This window comes from Marmota flaviventris, chromosome 17 (assembly GCF_047511675.1).
Source record: "Marmota flaviventris isolate mMarFla1 chromosome 17, mMarFla1.hap1, whole genome shotgun sequence".
In the NCBI taxonomy this organism is placed as follows: domain Eukaryota; kingdom Metazoa; phylum Chordata; class Mammalia; order Rodentia; family Sciuridae; genus Marmota; species Marmota flaviventris.
This window is the reverse complement of record NC_092514.1, coordinates 56,388,558-56,407,496: the sequence shown is the minus strand read 5'-3', so window position 1 is coordinate 56,407,496 and position 18,939 is coordinate 56,388,558. Positions and strand designations below refer to the sequence as shown.

Below are 18,939 nucleotides of genomic sequence, written 5' to 3'. Positions count from 1 at the left end.
CTGCAGGAATAGAGAGGACCCAATAGGGGTTGCCTAGGAAAGATATTGGGTTGAAGCAGAGCTGGATTCATTTGTATGGAATGTTGTCCAAGAGAAATCATGTATTAAGGGTCAGACTAGATGACCTATAAAATATTTCCAGTTATGAGATTTTATTATTGTAGACATTGGGCATCAAGTATCCTACAATCTCGTTTTTAAAATTGCCAGTTATGTATAAGGAAGCACTCAACAGAGGGATGAAACAAACATTGCACTCTACACAAATGGAAAGGAGTACATTATATAAAAGGGAAAATTATGTTATTCTATTTTGTTGTGGAAATGGATTCTTTTTCCCATCTTTTAAATATACAAGCAGAATTTTTCAACAAACCTAATAAATTGAAGCAGAAGTTCAAAAATTAACAGCCACAATAGTTTATTTACAATTGAACTCTTTATAAGATATTTACAAGACAACCAATTTTACACATCAGAAATGGTATCAAAAGTATGAATTACAACACAGACAACAATATGAAATGGGCATAAAACAAAGCTGAAGTGGACAGACAAGCAATTTCTCTTTTTAATTTATTAACGCTAGCTTAAACCTCGTTAAAGAAGGAAACAAAAAACTATGTTTTAGGAGAATTGCAGGGCCTTCAGTTGAAGATTGAATTTCACAGTGTTGTATCCCATGTAGGGAAAAATAAGACAAATTTTCCCCTCACTCTTAACACACTGTAATTTCACCCTTGGAACTTTGCTCCAACCTCCTTGTCAAGGAACCTCAAAGTACTCAAATCAAAGGAGAATTATCTAGAAGAGGGGACAATAAAATAAGAGGCCCTCAGAGAAAGGGAGAACCAAGGAAATAGAATCCACTTAAGTCTGGCCAGATAGCACCTCATGGATTCCTCTCAGTCAAGCAAAAGTTCAATATCTGAGGAGTCCCCTGTGTAGGGCAGAAATATTAAGGTTAAATTTCCTAACTCACCCCTAAAATTAGGAATCTGACAAGTGCTGAAATCAAGAAGAAACTGAGAGGGATCAGGGAACAAAGTAAAGAGACACTGATTGGGGTATTTTTTCCTTTGGGGCACATTATAAAGGAACATAACAGGTCAGAAAAGGACTACTAAACAGCTTGCCACATTAAAATAATGGAGAACAAAGAAAATCTGGCCCAATTTTTCTAGAAATCTCCTTTTCCTTAAGGTGTGATGTGAGATGAGAGCCCCTAGTGGAGTAAGTCCTATTTCTCTCTACATCCTTACTGCAATGAAGTTTGCAGCAGGTTCCCGTATAGAGAGCCCACTCTCCTAAGCAGATGGAGTTACAAATGAAAACCCATAGACACACACACACACACACACACACACACACATACACACACACACACAGAGAAATAAGAGCAGCAAGATCATCCAAGAATACTACCTGTGCTGCCGGAATAATTCTTTCAAAGTCAAACCCAGGGAGCACAGATCAACATTTCACAAAAAGCTTTAGCAGTGGGAGGCCCCTGAGGAACTTTTCTTCTCTTCCCACAATGGTGTCCCGTTCTCTCTCATGCTCCACTGATGGGCCGGCCACACACCCTACATACCTTGGCTTCTCCTCTAAAAGTGCTAATAATCTGGGGACATATTCTCTTCATGGATAAAAGCCCCTACCTTCTAGGAGATTAGACCCCTACTTGTTTTCACACAATAGTCCTGAAGACTAAGGAAAGGCAATTCCTATATATTTAAGACCAGAAGTCTTGTCTCTATTTTTCTTCCAGATAGTTAACAGGGATCGTACACTGAGACCAAAGTGGCCTGGGAGTGCTGTCCTGAAATTTTTCTAACAAAACGGAGGCAGGGGAAGGGACCAAGATGGTACACATACAAATGCATTTTTACAAAGTGAATGGAGAAGCTCATTAGGTACATCTGTTTGTTTCAAGATTTAGACATTTGCCAGCCAAAGGAAGCACACATTTCCACCCCCTCCCCCCACCCTCCCTAAATCTCTACCCCACCATCAAGAGCTCAGCTAAAAGGATAAAGCCCAACTAAGGAATACTTGAGAAGTGATGTGACACAAGGACATCTATACAGGTTCTGGCATGCCATCCCCAAATGACAAATGCTTCTTTTTAGCACCGCAACTTGTCTGAAACTAACATTCCCATTCACTTTTCCAAAGATTTTATTTTTTGAGGGGTGGGGGAAGAACTTTAGTTACCCATTAATTAAGAAAATAATCAGTCACATATCCCTTCCCACATGGCTATATCACAGAATAGTTTTAAGAGAACAACTATCTTTTCCAGATATTCATCTACCAAATCTCCAATCTTTTTCCTACTCTGTAAAGATGACTTGCTTCATCACTTCACTTGTTATTCCTCATCTGGTCCTAATGCTCATGGTGAGGTTTTTTGTTTTATTTTAGGGTAAAAACCACTACACCCAAGCTATACAGAGAGTATGCGAGGGCAAGAAGAGTGCCAGGCAGACAGCTCCTAAAGGCAGGGATTGCTTCATCTTAACACATGTCTAATGAAGAGAGCCCTTGTACCCCTTTAACATAGGCAAATGTGTAGAAGCAGACCCATCCTATAGGTTTAGCTTGAGAACTCATTTCCCCAAAAAGGGAAAGAAAATCCCAATCACCCTCCATAATTGACAATTAGCCCAATGAAAGAGAGTTTTTAGGAAATCAGAGTGATGAAAACAAAACTAAAATTGAGGGAGTATGGAAGGGTATTATCAAAGAATGATGATAACATACATGAGGACATAGGTCACATATACAGGTCTCTGCCACTCTCTGGGAATGGCATGCTACAACTATCTGAAGACAGAGGGTTCTTGTCAGCACAGCTATTTCCTACACGTCCGGTGAGGCGTTTGCTTCTTCTGGATCTCCAACCTGCATCGGCTACGCTCATCCAACCAGGGCAGCTCAAAATTCCTGGCAAAAAGGGATAAGGAACAACTTGCAAGACCAGAAAGGATTCAGTGTGGACACCATATTAATTCCAAAACATCATGTCTCTCAAGACTTTTAGCCCTGAATTCTGAGTCCCAAGTCTGGAGTGTCTTTCTTGCCTCAAAGCCACAGCAACAGTCAGTATACCATTAAAGTGACAGAATAGGGCTGGGGATATAGCTCAGTTGGTAGAGTGCTTGCCTCACATGCACAAGGCCCTGGGTTCAATCCCCAGCATCACACACACACACACACACACACACACACACACACAAAGACAGAATAATCTATTTCTAACTCAAAAAGCAATCCTCCTATTCCTGGCTTGGGAATTTTATCCCTGCAAAAGCTATTTGTCCAAGTAGCCTTATTTCTATCAAAGAATCATGGCTATCCCTAAGCCACCTGGTTCTACCTTCTATCTAGGCTTCCATGCATCTGAAAAGGAGATACAGGCCACCTAAGAGGGGAGGGAGAAAAGATCTTCATACTTACTGTGGAGTTAATTTTGGTAATGGTCGTCCAAATGCTACAACAGGCAAGAAGGGGGTAATCATCAAACTTTCAACTATGGAAAAAAGTCAAATGGGACCTCATTAGTGACAAAGATGCCAAGTGTCTAGCAACTATACTCAGCTCCAAAATATAGTACAGAACATGACAATGTGGAGCCTTGCACCCTTTTTTTTCTCCTTTGAAAAACCTACTTTTTTAGATAGGCAGAACTTACTTACCATCATCTGGTTCAGGGAAAAATGAGGTAACCTCAGGCTCAGATTCCTGAATTCCTTTCTTTTTATACATTCTGAGCTGCAGTCGCTGTAAAATTCTTTGTTCCCTGATCCTCTGAATATCCCATCTGTAGAAAACCAGACAAACAAAAGAAACAAACAAACCCAATATTACTACTTACCCAAAATTTTCTCTAAAAAAGCAACTCACACAATCCAGATGCTAGGAAGATCCTTGCTGACTCCTTTAGGTGAGGTAAAGAGAACTGACTGCCTGTTTAGGGAAGAGCTGTTTAGGTTTAGGAGTCTAGGCCACGTGTTGGTGTTCCACACAAAGCAGAACAGAATAAGGGCATAAATGAAGAAAAAGAAGCCAAACTTGTTTACCCTACAACTACCACTTCCAACTAAAATACTCAACCATCTGGGAAGCTAGTAATGTAATAGGGTTAAGAGCTCCAGGACTCTCCACAGCATGGAAGTGGAAGGTCAGTGTCCTAGAGTGGAACTGTTCACAGAATGCGTGTTTCTGGCCTTACCTTTTCCTTCTCTTTTCATCCAGCTCCAGTTTTGCATGCCGCTTAGAAAACACACTGTCATCCAGATTCTGTGTAAGAAACAACAGTGATAAACTATTTATCACCATGTCACCCTTATATACTAACTAAGTAACATCCAGCTTCCAGGAATGTAAAATATTTTACCTGAGTCTGTGAGTTCTAGGGATATCATGTGAATCTCTTGGTAACAGATCAATTAAACATGTACTCCTCTCCCTACCCTCACCTTTTCAGAATCTCTGAACTTCAAGATCATTCCCATAATTTTCCAAGGTAAAAGTTAGGTCAAACTGAAACACCCCTGATATTGCCATAAACTCTCCCTCCACCATTCTTTATAAGAGTCTAAGTTTAAAATACTAAAATTTTAAGAGTCAAATGAGCTTGTAATTAACATACATGTGTGTGTGTATGATATATATATATTTTTTTAATTTTTATTATTATTATTATTATTTTTTGGTTATCAGGGATTGAACTCAAGGACACTCAGACCACTGAGCCACATCCCCAGCCTTATTTTGTATTTTATTTAGAGACAGGGTCTCACTGAGTTGCTTAGTGTCTTGCTTTTATTGAAGCTTGCTTTGAACTCACGATCCTCCTACCTCAGCTTCCCAAACTGCTGGGATTACAGGTGTCCACCATGCCCAGTCAGAATATATAAGTTTGTTGCTAAATTGAATATGCTCACTTTCCTCTTTAGCATGAAATCTAACTTTGTTTTGGACACTACCTAGCTACTTATATAGTTGTTGATAGGACTTTATTTTTATTTATTCCTATGTGGTGCCGAGAATAGAACCCAGAGCCTCACACATGCTAGGCAAGCATTCTCCCACTGAGCTACAACCCCAGCCCCTAGCTACTTATTTTTTAATAATCACTTAACTACTCTGGATTTCAGTTTTCTCATGTATAAAACGAAGAAATTAGACTTTCTGGCCTTAAAGTTCTATTAAATCTATTCCATAGTACTATGACATATTCAAGTTACACTTCCTGTGTGTGTGTGTGTGTGTGTGTGTGTGTGTAGGGAGCCACCTGCAAATTTAACACAGTACTACTCTACCACTGACCTACATTTCTACCTCTTTTTATTTTTTATTTTGAGATAGGGTCTTGTTAACTTGCTGTGGTGAGCCTTGAACTTGTGATCCTCCAGCCTCAGCCTCTGAGTCACTGGGATTACAGGCATGCTATGAGCTGCCCAGCTTTTTTTTTTTTTTTTTAAAGACAGGGTCTTCCTATGTTGCCCATGCGAGCCTCAAACTCTGGGATTCAAGCAATCCTCCTGCCTCAGTTTCAAGAGTAGCTGGGATGACAGTTACATGCTACCATGCCCAGCTAAATATTCCTATATTCTCTTGAGTTTCTTACTCCCTCCCATTGATCACTGTTAGGTAGGTACTTACCTCTAGAAGGTCTGAAGGATTTGGGTCCCTTAGAGGCTCTACAGAATGGTCCCTCCAAGAAGGAACTGAAAAAAAAAAGAAAAAGAAAAAGAAAGAGAGGAGGGGTGGAACCACCCTTAAATCCAGAGTCATACAACCCTCCAACTATTCACTAGGACAAGAGGTCTCTCCCCAGATAAGACAAGGTTACCAAGTGATAGGAATCCATTCTATGGCCTCACCTGAAGCCATATTCAGTGTCCTCGCTATGGTATAAAAGAACCTAAAATGCCATTGCAGTCTGCCAAACTCAGGATCACAAAAAACCCTAAGCCAATACCTGACAATTCATATAATGGATGCTATTGCAGTTCCTGAAAAACAACTGAAATTTGTTGTCATTTTGAAGTCTATGGTAGCGAATCAATCAAACACCAAGGAATCTCACTCTCCCACATCCAAATGATGGGGAATGCAGCTCCCAACCATCCACCATCCCACCAACCCCCACCCCAGGCCCAGCCATCACAATTCCTATTCTACTCACCAGCCAAGACTGAAGTTTCTCCTGCAACACTTGATGGCATCAGACACCCTAAATAATGCAGGAAAGAAGAATCATCTCAGTGTAAAAAGAAAAAAAGCCCATACCCAAAATGGAGGAAAGGATCATCACTGAAGTTCTCACTAGGAAGCCATTTTGTTTTTTGAGTTGCTCTTTTGAGAATTTCTCTCTGGGGGAGGGGAAGAGGGAACAACAGACAAAAGAAAAGAAAATAAGCCCACCACTTTTTTTTTTACACTGAGACGACTTCTTTTCTTCATTATTTAGGGTGGTTTCCCTGCAACAGTTGATGGCCAAGGATATCAAACCTTAAACTCAGAACATGGCAGGTGAGTAAAAGTTGACCCTATTTTTCAAATAAAAGATCAGTGTTCTCAAAACTTACATATGTAGTCTTCTTCAACAGCTCCCTCCTCCCTCCAAACAAACTACCTTGCTGGTCCAGCCTCAACAACATGTACAAAGACTTTAGCTTCCTTAGAACAAGCCATTGAGACTTCCTCTTGAGATAGGGGCATCAAGAGTAAAGATTCACACATTTACTCATAACTCAGGCTCCTCAAGGAACTGGGATCTCTCCAATCATACTCCTTCATATTGTTAATGCCCACAATCTCAGAGGTGTTTGGAAATTGCTGTACTAGGGCAGACAAAGTTTTCAAAAACAGCCAGCCACACAGAATAGCTCTGGACCAAGCCATTTCCCAATTCCGGATGGGAAGTTGCTTCATGGTTTCTCTTAAGTTGTTACACAGCATTGCCATGGCAGCAAAAAGGTTAGCATTAAGGATAAACCTGTTCAACTGACTGAACCAACAAAAAAAAAATCTGAATCTAGATCAGGATCCTACTCTATCTCATGTACTCAAGTGTGAGACCTAATGAATATTAGGTAATTAATCTACCTTCCCCACTTAATTTTGTCACCAGAGCAGCCAAACAAAGCCTGGAGAATGCTCTCAACTTATTGGAATGGATTCCCATCCCCATCTCTGCTAGGGAAAGGCACAGTGGTAGAAACTCAGGGCTGAGGCTCTATCCAAGAAGGCTTTCCCCACCATTACCCCAGAGCACCCACAGCGACTGTCATAGACTAATGTCACATGATTGAAGACACATTTCAGTTACTGGTTGATGTAGGAGATAGGGGAGCATCTCTGTGTGGAAGCCATAAAGAAAACAAAAAAAGGGGAATGAAGACCAAAGTCCCACACCCCACACCCTCCCCAAGCAGCTCAGATATCCCAAGATAGTCCTTATTGTTTGAAAAATAGTTTGTAGACCATTTTATTTAAATATATGAACAACCAATGGGCTACTGCAATCCAAGTAAACTCTTCACATTTTAGAACCTTTGTGAAGTATAGTAAGATAAAGTAAGACTGTTGGTCTTTGGCAGATTCCTCCTGCCCCCCAGACCGGGACATAGAGATACAGATAAATGCTTATATAGTTAGAGCGGAGGCCCAGGTGAAATTCCCCACCCCAAGCTGGCTCCCCAACCATAAATTACCATTGGCCCCTGAGAACACCCAAAGACCACCCTCCCAGGTTTCACACAATATCAATTGCAGGAACAGTCGTGCATGGCAAAGTATAAGTTCTATGCATTTCACAGCACAGAAAACCCTTCTTTCAGAGGGCATGCAAGTTGCCGGAGATTACACCCCCAAGTCTGGTGCTCTTGTGATGAGCAACTTACTGGCAAACACATCTCCCAGTGTTGTAAGCAGGCAAATACATTGAGCACATTTTGCTGTAATTCCATCTATTTGCAATGCCTGCACAGTGTCTGTCTCTGGCTGTTAACTTACTCATTCTTGACAGAACTCTGCTTTATTGATTGCACTTTTTAAAAAATGCCAAAGGCATTTTCACACTTGTTAGCTTGACCGCCACCACTAGGGTATAAGAGCAAGTGTTCTCTATGCCTTACTTGCTACAGTCTCCTCCTTCTTTGGAGAGGATTCCCGTAATGGTAACGGTGATGGGGGAGGCTGGTGCCAACGACACAAATACATTTCTGTGGTAGAAAGGTACGGCAAATCTTCTATCTCACTTGAGAAGGCTTTCTCCTTAGGGTGAGCGCTGGATCCCTTTTGGGGAGTGGAGAGTCTTGGTGGGGTGTCCACTGAAGACCGGGGCTTTTCTGGGGTTTCTTGGCTCCTCAATTCACGTTTACAAACAGTTTCAGATAGGGAACCACAGGGTTCCTCTTTAATGGGAGAGTGCTTAGGAGTTTTTGTTTTGACTTTTGAAAATTCAGGAGCCAGCTTTTTAACAGGAGTCTTTCTTTCTGTACTTCCAAATGGGGTTTTCCTAATAGATAGGGAAGAAAATGTGATAAAATTTATTGACTCTTGAATAAAATCTGACCTAATTTACATTTTGGAACAAGACAACGAGTTTCTTCTCTTGACCCAGAATGAGTACCATCATGTACCTAAATATCTGGTGCTCATTTGGAAGTCATGAGCAGAAATGGCCTCATACCTAAACAGTATGTTGAATAGGCCCTTAATAAGTGCTTGTTGAACAAGTTAGTTTCCATACTTAAGAATCTAATAGTACCTATTTTCTGCTAATTTTCACCCTTAGGAACTAGGGAATTAAACACAGGGATACTCTACTACTTAGCTACATCCTCAACCCTTTCCTTTTTTTATTTTGAGACAGGGACTTACTAAGTTGCTTAGGCTACTTTGTGATCCTCCTGTCTCAACCCCCAAGTTGCTGGGATTACAGGCAAGTATCACTGCACCTGGAATTGCTTACTATATTAAAAAACATTTTTATTTTATTCAAAGTTCTATAGCCAAAGTTTGGTGCCATTACTCTGTGCCAACTATTTCATTACTTCCAACTACAGATTAATATAATCTCTATTTTAACCCCCAGCTGGATATGGTGGCACATGCCTATAATCCCAGTAATTCAGGAGGCCTTTAAGGCAGGATGGCAAGTCTGAGGCCAGTCTGGACAGCTACATGAGAAATAAATAAATAAAGAGAATTAGGGATGTAATTCAGTAGTAAAGTGCTCCTGGGTTCAATCCCTGTACAAAAAATAAAATAATTACTTTATCCCCCAATCATATACCATGTTGATTACAATCTCTTATTTTTTCTTTGCTGTCTGCTGGCTCTCTTTCTCCTACCTCTCTCTCCCTCCCTGAACATCTCCAGAACGCCATCTCTTTTTCCTCTTTGCCAATCTAAATTCCTTACTTCTTTTTTAAGATCCATCTGCTCTTTACGAAGTTTCAGAATTCTAACTAAGAATAATCTTTAATATTCCTGAATCTTAAAAAAATTAGTTTGTATCAGTTTTGTAAATCTGCATATTTTAACAAATTTGAATTCTGAGTTTTCAAAATTTTTTTGCCTATCCTTATAGTCTGATTAATTTAAGTCCAAAGACAATTACGTGTGTTTTTGTTTTTTTGGTGTTGGGGATTAAACTCAGGGGCACTCAATCACTGAGCCATATCTCCAGCCTTATTTTGTGCTTTTTTTAGAGACAGGGTCTCACTGAGTTGCTTAGTGCCTCGCTGTTGCTGAGGCTGGCTTTGAACTCGCGATCCTCCTGCCTCAGCCTCCTGGGCCACTGGGATTACAGGCATGCGCCACTGTACCTACCCTGCTATGCACTATATTTTGTGTCTACTAGCACCTAACACAATAGAAGTATTAATACTTCTTAACTTGAACTACTACAGTTTTCTTTAAGAAACTCAGCTGTCATATTTGTTGCACATTCTCTTTATGATGTACTCTGCATTCTGTAATTACTACTGTGACCAAAGTGTTCCTAACAGACTTTTATAGCCTACATAAAAAAGTTTCAAGACAATTTCTCAGTATAGAAGACTTCATAATTCAGGCTATGGCTCCTATAAAACCAATTCATAAATCCCAATCCCCTACTCTCAGTCACTGGTAACAAGTGTTCTCATCAGGTCCAAACAGTAGAAAAAAGTTATCAGCACACCTTTTGTGTCCCTTTCCACTCCGCCCACATGAGAAAGGCTTGGGAGGCAGAGTCTGGGATGTCTCGGAAAGCTCCGGCTGGCACTCCAGTTTAATTTTCTCAGATAGCTCTGTTTCCTCTCTCTCTTCAGTTTCATAGCCCTGAAACAGCTTGTGCCTTTCTTTCTCGTTATCCTTCTTTACCAGCTGCATCCGCCTTTCCATACGTTCAATCCGAGCAAGGAGCTAAAAGAGAGTGGCAAAATGGAGATTTAGCACACACACAAAAAATAACACAGGCACTTTGGCCCATTTAGGAATCAGCATAGTCTTCTGCCTTTCTCTGGACCCTATGGATTCAACCAGGTCTTTTTTTGGCAATGCTGGGGATAGAACCCAGGCCTTGGGCATACTAGGCAAGTACTCTACTACTAAGCTACATCCCAGTCCTATTCAACTTATTTTTAATTGGCAGACATTAATCCGAATAGTTTTCCTTAAACGCAGTAAAAAAGACAAGTTATACTGTTTAATTTTAGGGGTTTATCTAGATGGGAAGAAGTATGGGGAAGTCTGAAAGAAGATCCTCTCCATTGGGAGGGGCCACAGCAGGACTTTTAATGGCACAGTCTTTGTACTGCTATCCTTGTGGCTCCTAGTCGGTTTTAGAGTTTCCAGAATTACTTTATATATGTTCTCTTTTTTTTTTTTTTAAACATGGAGAGAGGGAGATAATTTTAATATTTATTATTATTATTATTTTTTTTTTTTTTAGTTTTCGGCAGACACAACATCTTTGTATGTGGTGCTGAGGATCGAACCCCGGCCACACGCATGCCTGGCAAGCGCGCTACCGCTTGAGCCACATCCCCAGCCCCTTTATATATGTTCTCTACCTTTTCCCCCTATGGTGCTGGGGACTGAATTCATGGTCTTGCACACATTAAGTAAGTACTCTACCACTAATCTACACCCTCAGCCCTATGTTCTTTTAAGAGGTCCCAAGATGTCTAAACCCTATTCTCTCTACTTCCACTCCAGAACTCTGTACACAATGGTGATGTCCAAATAGTGCATTGAGAAGGAATTAAGAGCTCCCACAGTGACACTAGGGATGGCAGTGCTATTTGTAAGTGGTGTATTTATGCATTGGGGGGATACTTCTAAAATTATGAACACTCCATTCAATAATTCAAACACAACATATACATATTGCTTTGCATTTTAAGTAACAGAAAACAGATTATACCTACTTATCTAAATACTTATTAAAATCAGAGCCCTTTAATTCTAAGTAAAAGGAAGGATCACATACACAGAAAATGGAAGTCTATTGTCATCCAAAACTTCACATAAACTCAGTTTTAAGAAAGGTGCCCATTGTGCTACTTACACCCTATTACAAGAATTGTGTCTGGGTTAAACAGTGATATTAATGCTGCCTTCATTACATCAGTTACATAGATTTCAACAGAGGCCAAACAACTAAAATAAGAGAAAAAAAGCTTAAACAATGCTCAGACTGCAATACACAACAGAAACCTCCAATGCCAAGTTCAAACTGACACTATCCTTAACTCACCCCACTTTCCCGGCTTAGGAAAGCCTCCAAAGGAGCTATTACCTCAGGAACTGAGCAGAAACCCCAACAATCAGCAGAGAGACCCCTTGTCAGCCACACTCTCATTTCTTCTCCTTATATCTGTTTTGATTCACAGCCTTAGCATTACTTAACCACAGTCTGTGGGTGACATTTCCTTGATTTCTTCTTCACTGGCCCTTCTCTTTCCACCCCCTCCCCATGTAAGGATATGATGTGTTGTAATTACAGTACCATCACACCCCTGGACTGCAGTACAGTAGCTGAGCATTGCCACCTCCATGTTGAGTAACTTCCACAAATCAACATCATGAGATATTTTAATGAGACCTGCCCCAGCTCTCATTCTACCTTGCAGAATGCATTCTCCAATAAAACAGCTGCCTGATGCGATTCATTTGAAAAGCAAACAAAATGAATAGCCCTTTCCTCCCGTGCTCAGCCCTTGGCGCACACAACGCCACAGAGAGAGAGGAGAGAGAAAACTGCTGCAGCCTGAACACAATTGTAGAAACCATGTTTATTTTTAGACAGCTAAAGGTATGTTAACACAGTAATACCCCATCACCCAAGCTCCCCTGATATCTGAAGGAATATGTTTATTGCCTAGGTGTCCTTAACTAACTGCAGCAGTAAAAAACAAGCCTATGGAGTCACACTCCTTAGAAGCACAAAGAAATAATAAACGACTTCCAACTACGTTAAGATTCTAAAACAGGGATTTTATGCACAAAGGGGGTGTCTACTTAATATACTGAACAAGCTTACTTTCCCCTGATGTCTTAAAATCTTCCAGCTTCAAACACCATGCTTATACAAGGGATCTGGTCAATGGGTCATGTTTTATAACTCAGATTCCTATTAAAAACTGTCTGGGGGCTGGGGTTGTGGCTCAGTGGTAGAACGCTCGCCTAGCACACCTGAGGCACTGGGTTCGATCCTCAGCACCACATTAAAAAAAAGTGAAATAAAGATATTGTGTCCACCTACAACTAAAAAAATAAATATAAAAAAAAAAACTGTCTGAAATCAAGGGCAGGGATTCTCATAACATCATTTAAGAATGCTAAAATAAGATTCCAGGTAAATCACCTCTATCCCTCTGCTTGCTAAAAGGCCATTGCCCCTCCTGTCTAAAGATGCTGCAGCAGTGGTTAGAGCAACAGCTGCTAAGTCCCTCTCCTCCACAATTTCTAACGCAATAGCTCTTTAATTTAACCCCTTCCATACAGACATCACATTTGCACCCCACCCTTTCATTTTTAACCCCTCACAATTCAGGTGTTTTCCCACTCTAAATGCCTTTCCCACAAGTTTGGGGTTGTCATTTTAAATTAACCCTTTGACACCCAAATCCTTCCCTCCCCCTCCCCCTGGGAGGTTGCCCTTTAACCCTTCTCTCTGACCCAACGTGTCTGTGAGCCTGGCTCCCAAGGACCCGGCACCTAAGATACTCCCTTGCTGGTGGCCAACCTCCTCTACCCCCTAACCCAGGGGACCTTAGTCTTCTACAGCACCCCTTCCCCTGAGCATGCGCATAACTTGCTCCTCGTCCCGAACGCAGGTTAACCCCTCCCGTACCGTGTCTCTCTCTGACTTCAGCTCCTCGATCTCCTTTTCCTTGGCCTGCAGCTGCTGCTGCTGCTGTTCGATGAGGTCCAATTGCAGCAGAAGGATCTGTTTGAGGCAGGCGGCCTGACTGGAGGCTCCCGAGCCGCCGCCACCCCCGAGAGGGCTCTTCCTCATACTCTTCCATCTGCCCTCGCTGGCCGCCAGGGTCCCGGCGGTGGCGGTGGGCGCGAGGGGTGGCGGCCCGGGCAGAGGTAGTGGTGGGGGTCCCGCCGGGTCCGAAGCGGTGGCAGCTGGAGGAGCCGCCCCACCCTTGTCCCCAGCCCAGGGCGTAGGCTCTTTGGCCGCCGCCACGAGAGAGCCCGTCTGAATGGGCAGCACCGCCTGATACTTGGGCCGGGGGCTGCAGCCAGCGCCGGCTGCGGCTGGCTCCCCCCCGGTGCCGGCTTGTTTGGTGGCCGGGGGCGGACAGGGCAAGGGCACCGAACCGCCCCAGCTCTCTTCCTGCTGCCCGGGGGCCGCCCCGGCCGGGAGTAACAAGCCCCGGCCCTTGCCGCCGCAGCCGGCCGGGGAAGGCGCGGGGCTCCCGCCCTGGGAGGAGGCCAGCGGGGGTCCCGGCTCCTTGAGCTTACGGTGCCGGGGGAGGAAGTGGGCTTCGGCCGCCCCGGGCTCGTCCTCCGGCCCGCCCAGCGCCGCAGCCCGCTCGTAGTCCAGTCGCTGCTCAGGGTTGCCGCCGGCAGGGGCCGCGGCCGCCTTGAACACTGCGGATCTCATGGTCATAGTGGTCCGGAGCAGCGCCGGGGACCAAGACGGAGGAGGGGGTGGGGAAGGGGCGAGGTGCGGGGGGTCGAGGACGGAGGAGGGGGAGGGGAGTTTGGCGGGCTCGCCTCAGCAGCGCGGCAGCAGGCCCCTGCTAGCGCGGCTCCGCCGAGGCCCGGGCGCCATCCCGCCGGCGTGCGGAGAAGTGGAGGCCGCAGCTGAGGCCCGCCGCCGGCCCATAGGGGCCTTGCCGCCGCCTCTGCTGCCGCCGCCGCCTTCGCCTCAGAGGCAGGAGCTCGCACCCAGCCGCCCCCGAGCTCATCCCCGGAGCTCGCTTCGGCCCCCCCTGGCCCGGCCGGGCCCGCCTCGTCTCCCCACCCCACACCCCCCTTCCCCGCCCCGGCCCCCCGCCCCGGAGCTCGCCTCAGCCGCCCCGAGCCTCCATTTCCCCCCCCCTCCTCCTCAGGAGGGGGTGGGAGGGATGGGTCCGCCCAAAGCCCTCCTACTCCTGGAGGGGGTCTGCTGCCTCCCCCGGGGGTCTCCGCAGCTCCGAGTCCCCCTCCCCCACAGTCACCCCCGGCGCCTCAACGTTTCCCTTTAAAAAAACGGAGCCGCTCGTAGCCGCCGCAGCCGCAGCCGCCGCCGACCGGAGGGCGCATGCGCGGGGAGGGCAGCGGGCGGGAGCGAACCGGGAGCCCAGAGGAGGGAGGCTGGCAGCGCTATTGTGAAAGGGACCGCCGTCGCCTCGAGGGGGGTGGGGAGGGTGCCCCCGGCGAGGGGAGGCCGGGGATGAGGGGCGAGGACCCAGGAGCGTGCGGAGGAGCGGGCGAAGGTGGGCTGTCGAGGGAGGGGCGGGCCGGGGGAGGGTCAGGAGGAGGAAAAAAGGGCGAGCGCTGCCTCGGGTAGCTGAGCAATGCCGAGGCTCCCCGGGAAAATGAGTTGAGAGGAAGGAAGGAGGTTCGGGAGGCAGATCGCCCGCCCTTCGTGGCAGCGTACCGAGCGCTCCGCGGAGCCGGCTGGCGCTGGGTGGCCCTTCCCCGCGCACCTTGGCAACGCTCCTGGCCCACGCCGGAGCGACCCCGCGCCCCTCCTGGACCGGTCAGGATCCAGGCCCCTCTTGCAACCTGTGGGTCTTTCATGGGGTAGAATTCTAAACCCTCTACTTCGTACGCTCCCCAGCAGTCCCACACTGGCATGGGAGAGAATGAAGTTCTTTGTCTCTAAGGGATGCAGACCAGAAACGAAGGAACCACTGGGTCCCAGAGGCAGGAAAATCCATGTTGTCTGCTGCCCGAGGGAGTTGTTGCCATAACCTCTTTGGGATGAAGCACTGCCAACTACCAACAGTTGTTTCCCAGCGGCCATCTCCCGGCCTTCTTAAGCCACTCCTAACATCTGGTAGAGGAGGCTCAGGAAGGAAATCTCTGAAGGGATTTGTACCTGTATGGGGAATAGGGGTGCTTTAGGGTCTTCCTGTGTGAGCACTTCTTCCTATCCAGATCGATTTTGTATGTGTGTGCGTCTTCATTTCCAAATAACTAATGCCAACACGTCCTCATAAGAGTTTCCTTGCGGAAATATTTAAATAGTTTTAACCAGTTGATTTTCGTTTCTGTCCAAGGTGTGCTTTTTAAAATCTGTAAGGAGATGGAGAAGACAAACATTCTCTGGTCTAATTGTGAAAGCCTCTAATTAAAACTGTTTTTGCCTTGAGGACCCAAGGCATCAAGCACTGGAAATTTTAAACAAATAGGTATGAATGTGTTAAGAAGCCAAGAGAGCCTCAGTCCTCTTCCAACAGACAGAACGGCCTCAAATGTGCAAGGGAAGTATTGTCCTTAAGGATACCAAGGATTGGAGGGTCTGGAGGGTGGGCTGCTTGCAGAACACGATCTCTTTCAGTGTCAGGACATTCCATAACATCTCTACACTGACAACTCTCAAATTTATTTCTTCCTGAACTCATTTCCTTACTACAAAATCATGTTTTATGTCCAGCAGACTCGCGTGCGCACGTGTGTGTGTGTGTGTGTGTGTGTGTGTGTTGCTGGGGCTCAAACCCAGGGCCTAGTGCGCGTGTGTGTGTGTGTGTGTGTGTGTGTGTGTTGCTGGGGCTCAAACGCAGGGCCTAGTGCATGCTAGGCAAATGTTCTACCACTGAACTGTATACCCCCAGACCCCTGTTAGGTATATCTAATAGGCATTCTAAATTTACATCTAAAATCAAGCTTCTGATTCTCTTACACTCTTCCTGTCTTTCTCTGCCACCCCATATTTGATAAGTCAGTCAATCGTCTTGCCATTCAGGACATATATCCAAAGTCCTACACCTTCTCAGCACATCCACAACTTCCACCTTGGTCTAAGTCATGCCCTCCCCACTTCTCTATCTCTTCCCCCTTCTATTGTAGTAACTTTATAATTGGTCTCTCTTTGCCTTCCCCCAATTAGGTATGCTCTCAGCAGCCATAATGATCCTGAAAAGATATTATTTAGATCATGTTCTACTCTACTCAAAATTTTCATAGCATTCCATCTCACTTGGAATAAAAGCAAAATCATCATAATGCCCTGTAGGGTCTGACACCTTAGTACTACTCTCTGACTTCAACTCTTGCTCTCCCCCTTATTTATGTCCCTCCTGCCACACCACCTTGCTGTCCCTCAAACACCCAGCATGTATCTGCTTAGGTTCTTATACCTGCTGTTCCCTCTGCATAGATCATTCTTAGATATTCACATGACTTCCTCCCTTTCTTCAGCTCTTAATTAAATGTTTTCAGTGGCACCTTCTCTGGCCACACTATAAACTCAACCCTCTCCACATTTGCCTCATTTTCTGTTTTATTTTTCTTCAAAGTGCTTATTACCATCTAATATGTAATTTATCCTGTTCATTGTCCTCCCCCATTAAAATATAAACTGCATGTATTGTTCACTGCTGTGTCTTCAACACCTAGAATCATACCTGGCACAAAGTAGGCATGTAATAAATATTCATTGAATGGGTAAGCTCTTTAGATATATACATTAAGAGAAGATATCTGCCCTTGACCTTTACCATGGTTGAGAGTGGCAGTCATATAACATTAATTGTGTTTTGGGCTGGGCATGGTGATGCATGCCTGTAATCCCAGTGACTGACAAGTGGCTGGAGCAGGAGGATCACCAGTTCAAAGCTAGCCTCAGCAACTTAGTGAGACCATGTCTCTAAATGGAATATTAAAAAGGACTAGCTAGGGGCTGGGGTTGTGGCTCAGCAGTAAAGCACTCCTCGAACATGTGGGGCACTGGGTTCCATTCTCAGCACCACATAAATATAAATAAATAAATAAAGGTATTAAAAAAAAAACAGGGCTAGCTGAGGGCTGTGGTTGTGGCTTAGTGATGGAGCACTTGCCTAGCTTGTGTGAGGCCCTTGGCACCACATGTAAGTAAATAAAGTGAGGGTATTGTGTCTACCTACAACTAAAAAATAAAATTAAAATTAAAAATAGGGCTAGCTGGGAGCAGTGGTGCATACCTGTAATTCTAGCAGCTCAGGAGGCTGAGGCAGGAGGATTTCAAATTCAAAGCCAGACTTAGCAATGGCAAGGTGCTAAACAACTTAGTGAGACCCTGTGTCTAAATACAAAATAGGGCTGGGGATGTGGTCAGTGACTGAGGAGCCCTGAGTTCAATCCCCAGTGCTAAAAAAAAAAAAAAAAAAAAGCTGGGATGTGACTCAGTGGTTAAGCACCAGTACCAAAAAAGAAAGAAATGTATAATTTGCCAGCCATGGTGAACCATAGAAGGATTTCCTTTCAGCAAAGTATAGAATGATTAGATCTGAAAGCTAACTACAATATCTGTGTCTCTTCAGGAAAAGCAGAGACCAACTTGAGGGCCATTAGTCCAGATGTGAGATGATAAGTGATTAAGGTGCCAATGTCAATAAATAGATAGTGGCAATAGAATGGCAGGTAGGAAACTAAGCAGTTAAGAGAAAAGACGTGAAATTGTAAGAATCAATCACAGTTCCAACGTTTATTGGCAGGGTGTTATCCAACTCTCTACCTTAATTTCCCTATCTGTAAAATGACTATAATATAGTACTTTACCTTAGATGGTTACTTTGAAAATTAATGAAATGAAACAATCATAGTGGTTTGTTTGGTTTATCTGGTACTGGGGATTAAATCCAGGAAGTTTCTCTTCTGAGCTATATCCCCAGCACTTTTTTATTTATTTTATCTTTTAATACTGAGAATGCTTTACCACAAAGTTTATTTTGGAGACAGTCTTTCTAAATTGCTGAGGCTGGCCTTGAACTTGCAATTCTCTAGCCTTAGCCTCCTGAGTCACTAGGATTATAAGCATGTGTCACCACACCCAGGTCTATTCTATTTTATTTTTATGTATTTATTTGGAAGAGAGAGAGAATTTTTAGTATTTATTTTTTAGTTTTCGGCGGACACAACATCTTTGTATATGGTGCTGAGGATGGAACCTGGGCCTCACGCATGCCACGCGAGCGCGCTACCTCTTGAGCCATATCCCCAGCCCTATTCTATTTTATTTTAGGGTTTTGCTACATTGCCCAGGCCCGCCTCTGCCTTGTGATCCTCATGCCTCAACCTCCTAAATTATTGGCATTATAGGTATGTGCCATTGCACCCTGCTCCTACCGTTTGTTTGTTTATTTATTTATTTTTTGGTACCAGGGATTGAACCTAGGAGTGCTTAACCACCGAAGCACATCCCCAGACCTTTTTTAAAATTTTGAGTTGCTGAGGCTGGCATTGAATTTGCAATCCTGCCTCAGACTCTCAAGTCACTGGGATTAC

General features: G+C 44.4%; 1 protein-coding gene across 2 annotated transcripts; it reads right to left on the bottom strand.

Moving 5' to 3' along the window:
* Nucleotides 1-404: 404 nt before the first annotated feature.
* On the bottom strand, nucleotides 405-14,466 carry Msl1 (MSL complex subunit 1). 2 transcript variants are annotated; one of them, XM_027923116.2, is made up of 9 exons: nucleotides 13,367-14,466; nucleotides 10,208-10,431; nucleotides 8,154-8,536; nucleotides 6,200-6,247; nucleotides 5,674-5,738; nucleotides 4,238-4,305; nucleotides 3,702-3,826; nucleotides 3,463-3,535; nucleotides 405-2,949 (listed from the first exon to the last, which is right to left on the bottom strand). In XM_027923116.2, exons 1-9 carry the CDS (start codon nucleotides 14,132-14,134, stop codon nucleotides 2,859-2,861), a joined length of 1,845 nt encoding a protein of 614 aa, XP_027778917.1. In that variant the 5' UTR covers nucleotides 14,135-14,466; the 3' UTR covers nucleotides 405-2,858. The 2 variants fall into 2 exon arrangements, with proteins under 2 accessions (XP_027778917.1, XP_027778918.1); XM_027923117.2 differs by lacking the exon at nucleotides 6,200-6,247.
* Nucleotides 14,467-18,939: the final 4,473 nt, after the last annotated feature.

Bases quoted from the DNA above. Each gene is read 5' to 3' on its own strand.
- Msl1 (XM_027923116.2), bottom strand. From the start codon at position 14,134: ATGACCATGAGATCCGCAGTGTTCAAGGCGGCCGCGGCCCCTGCCGGC. The intron at 8,537-10,207 runs GTGTGCTGATAA...CCTATCTATTAG, and splicing joins AGTGGAAAGGGACACAAAAG to GAAAACCCCATTTGGAAGTA. The intron at 4,306-5,673 runs GTAAGTACCTAC...TTTCTTACACAG, and splicing joins ATCCTTCAGACCTTCTAGAG to AATCTGGATGACAGTGTGTT.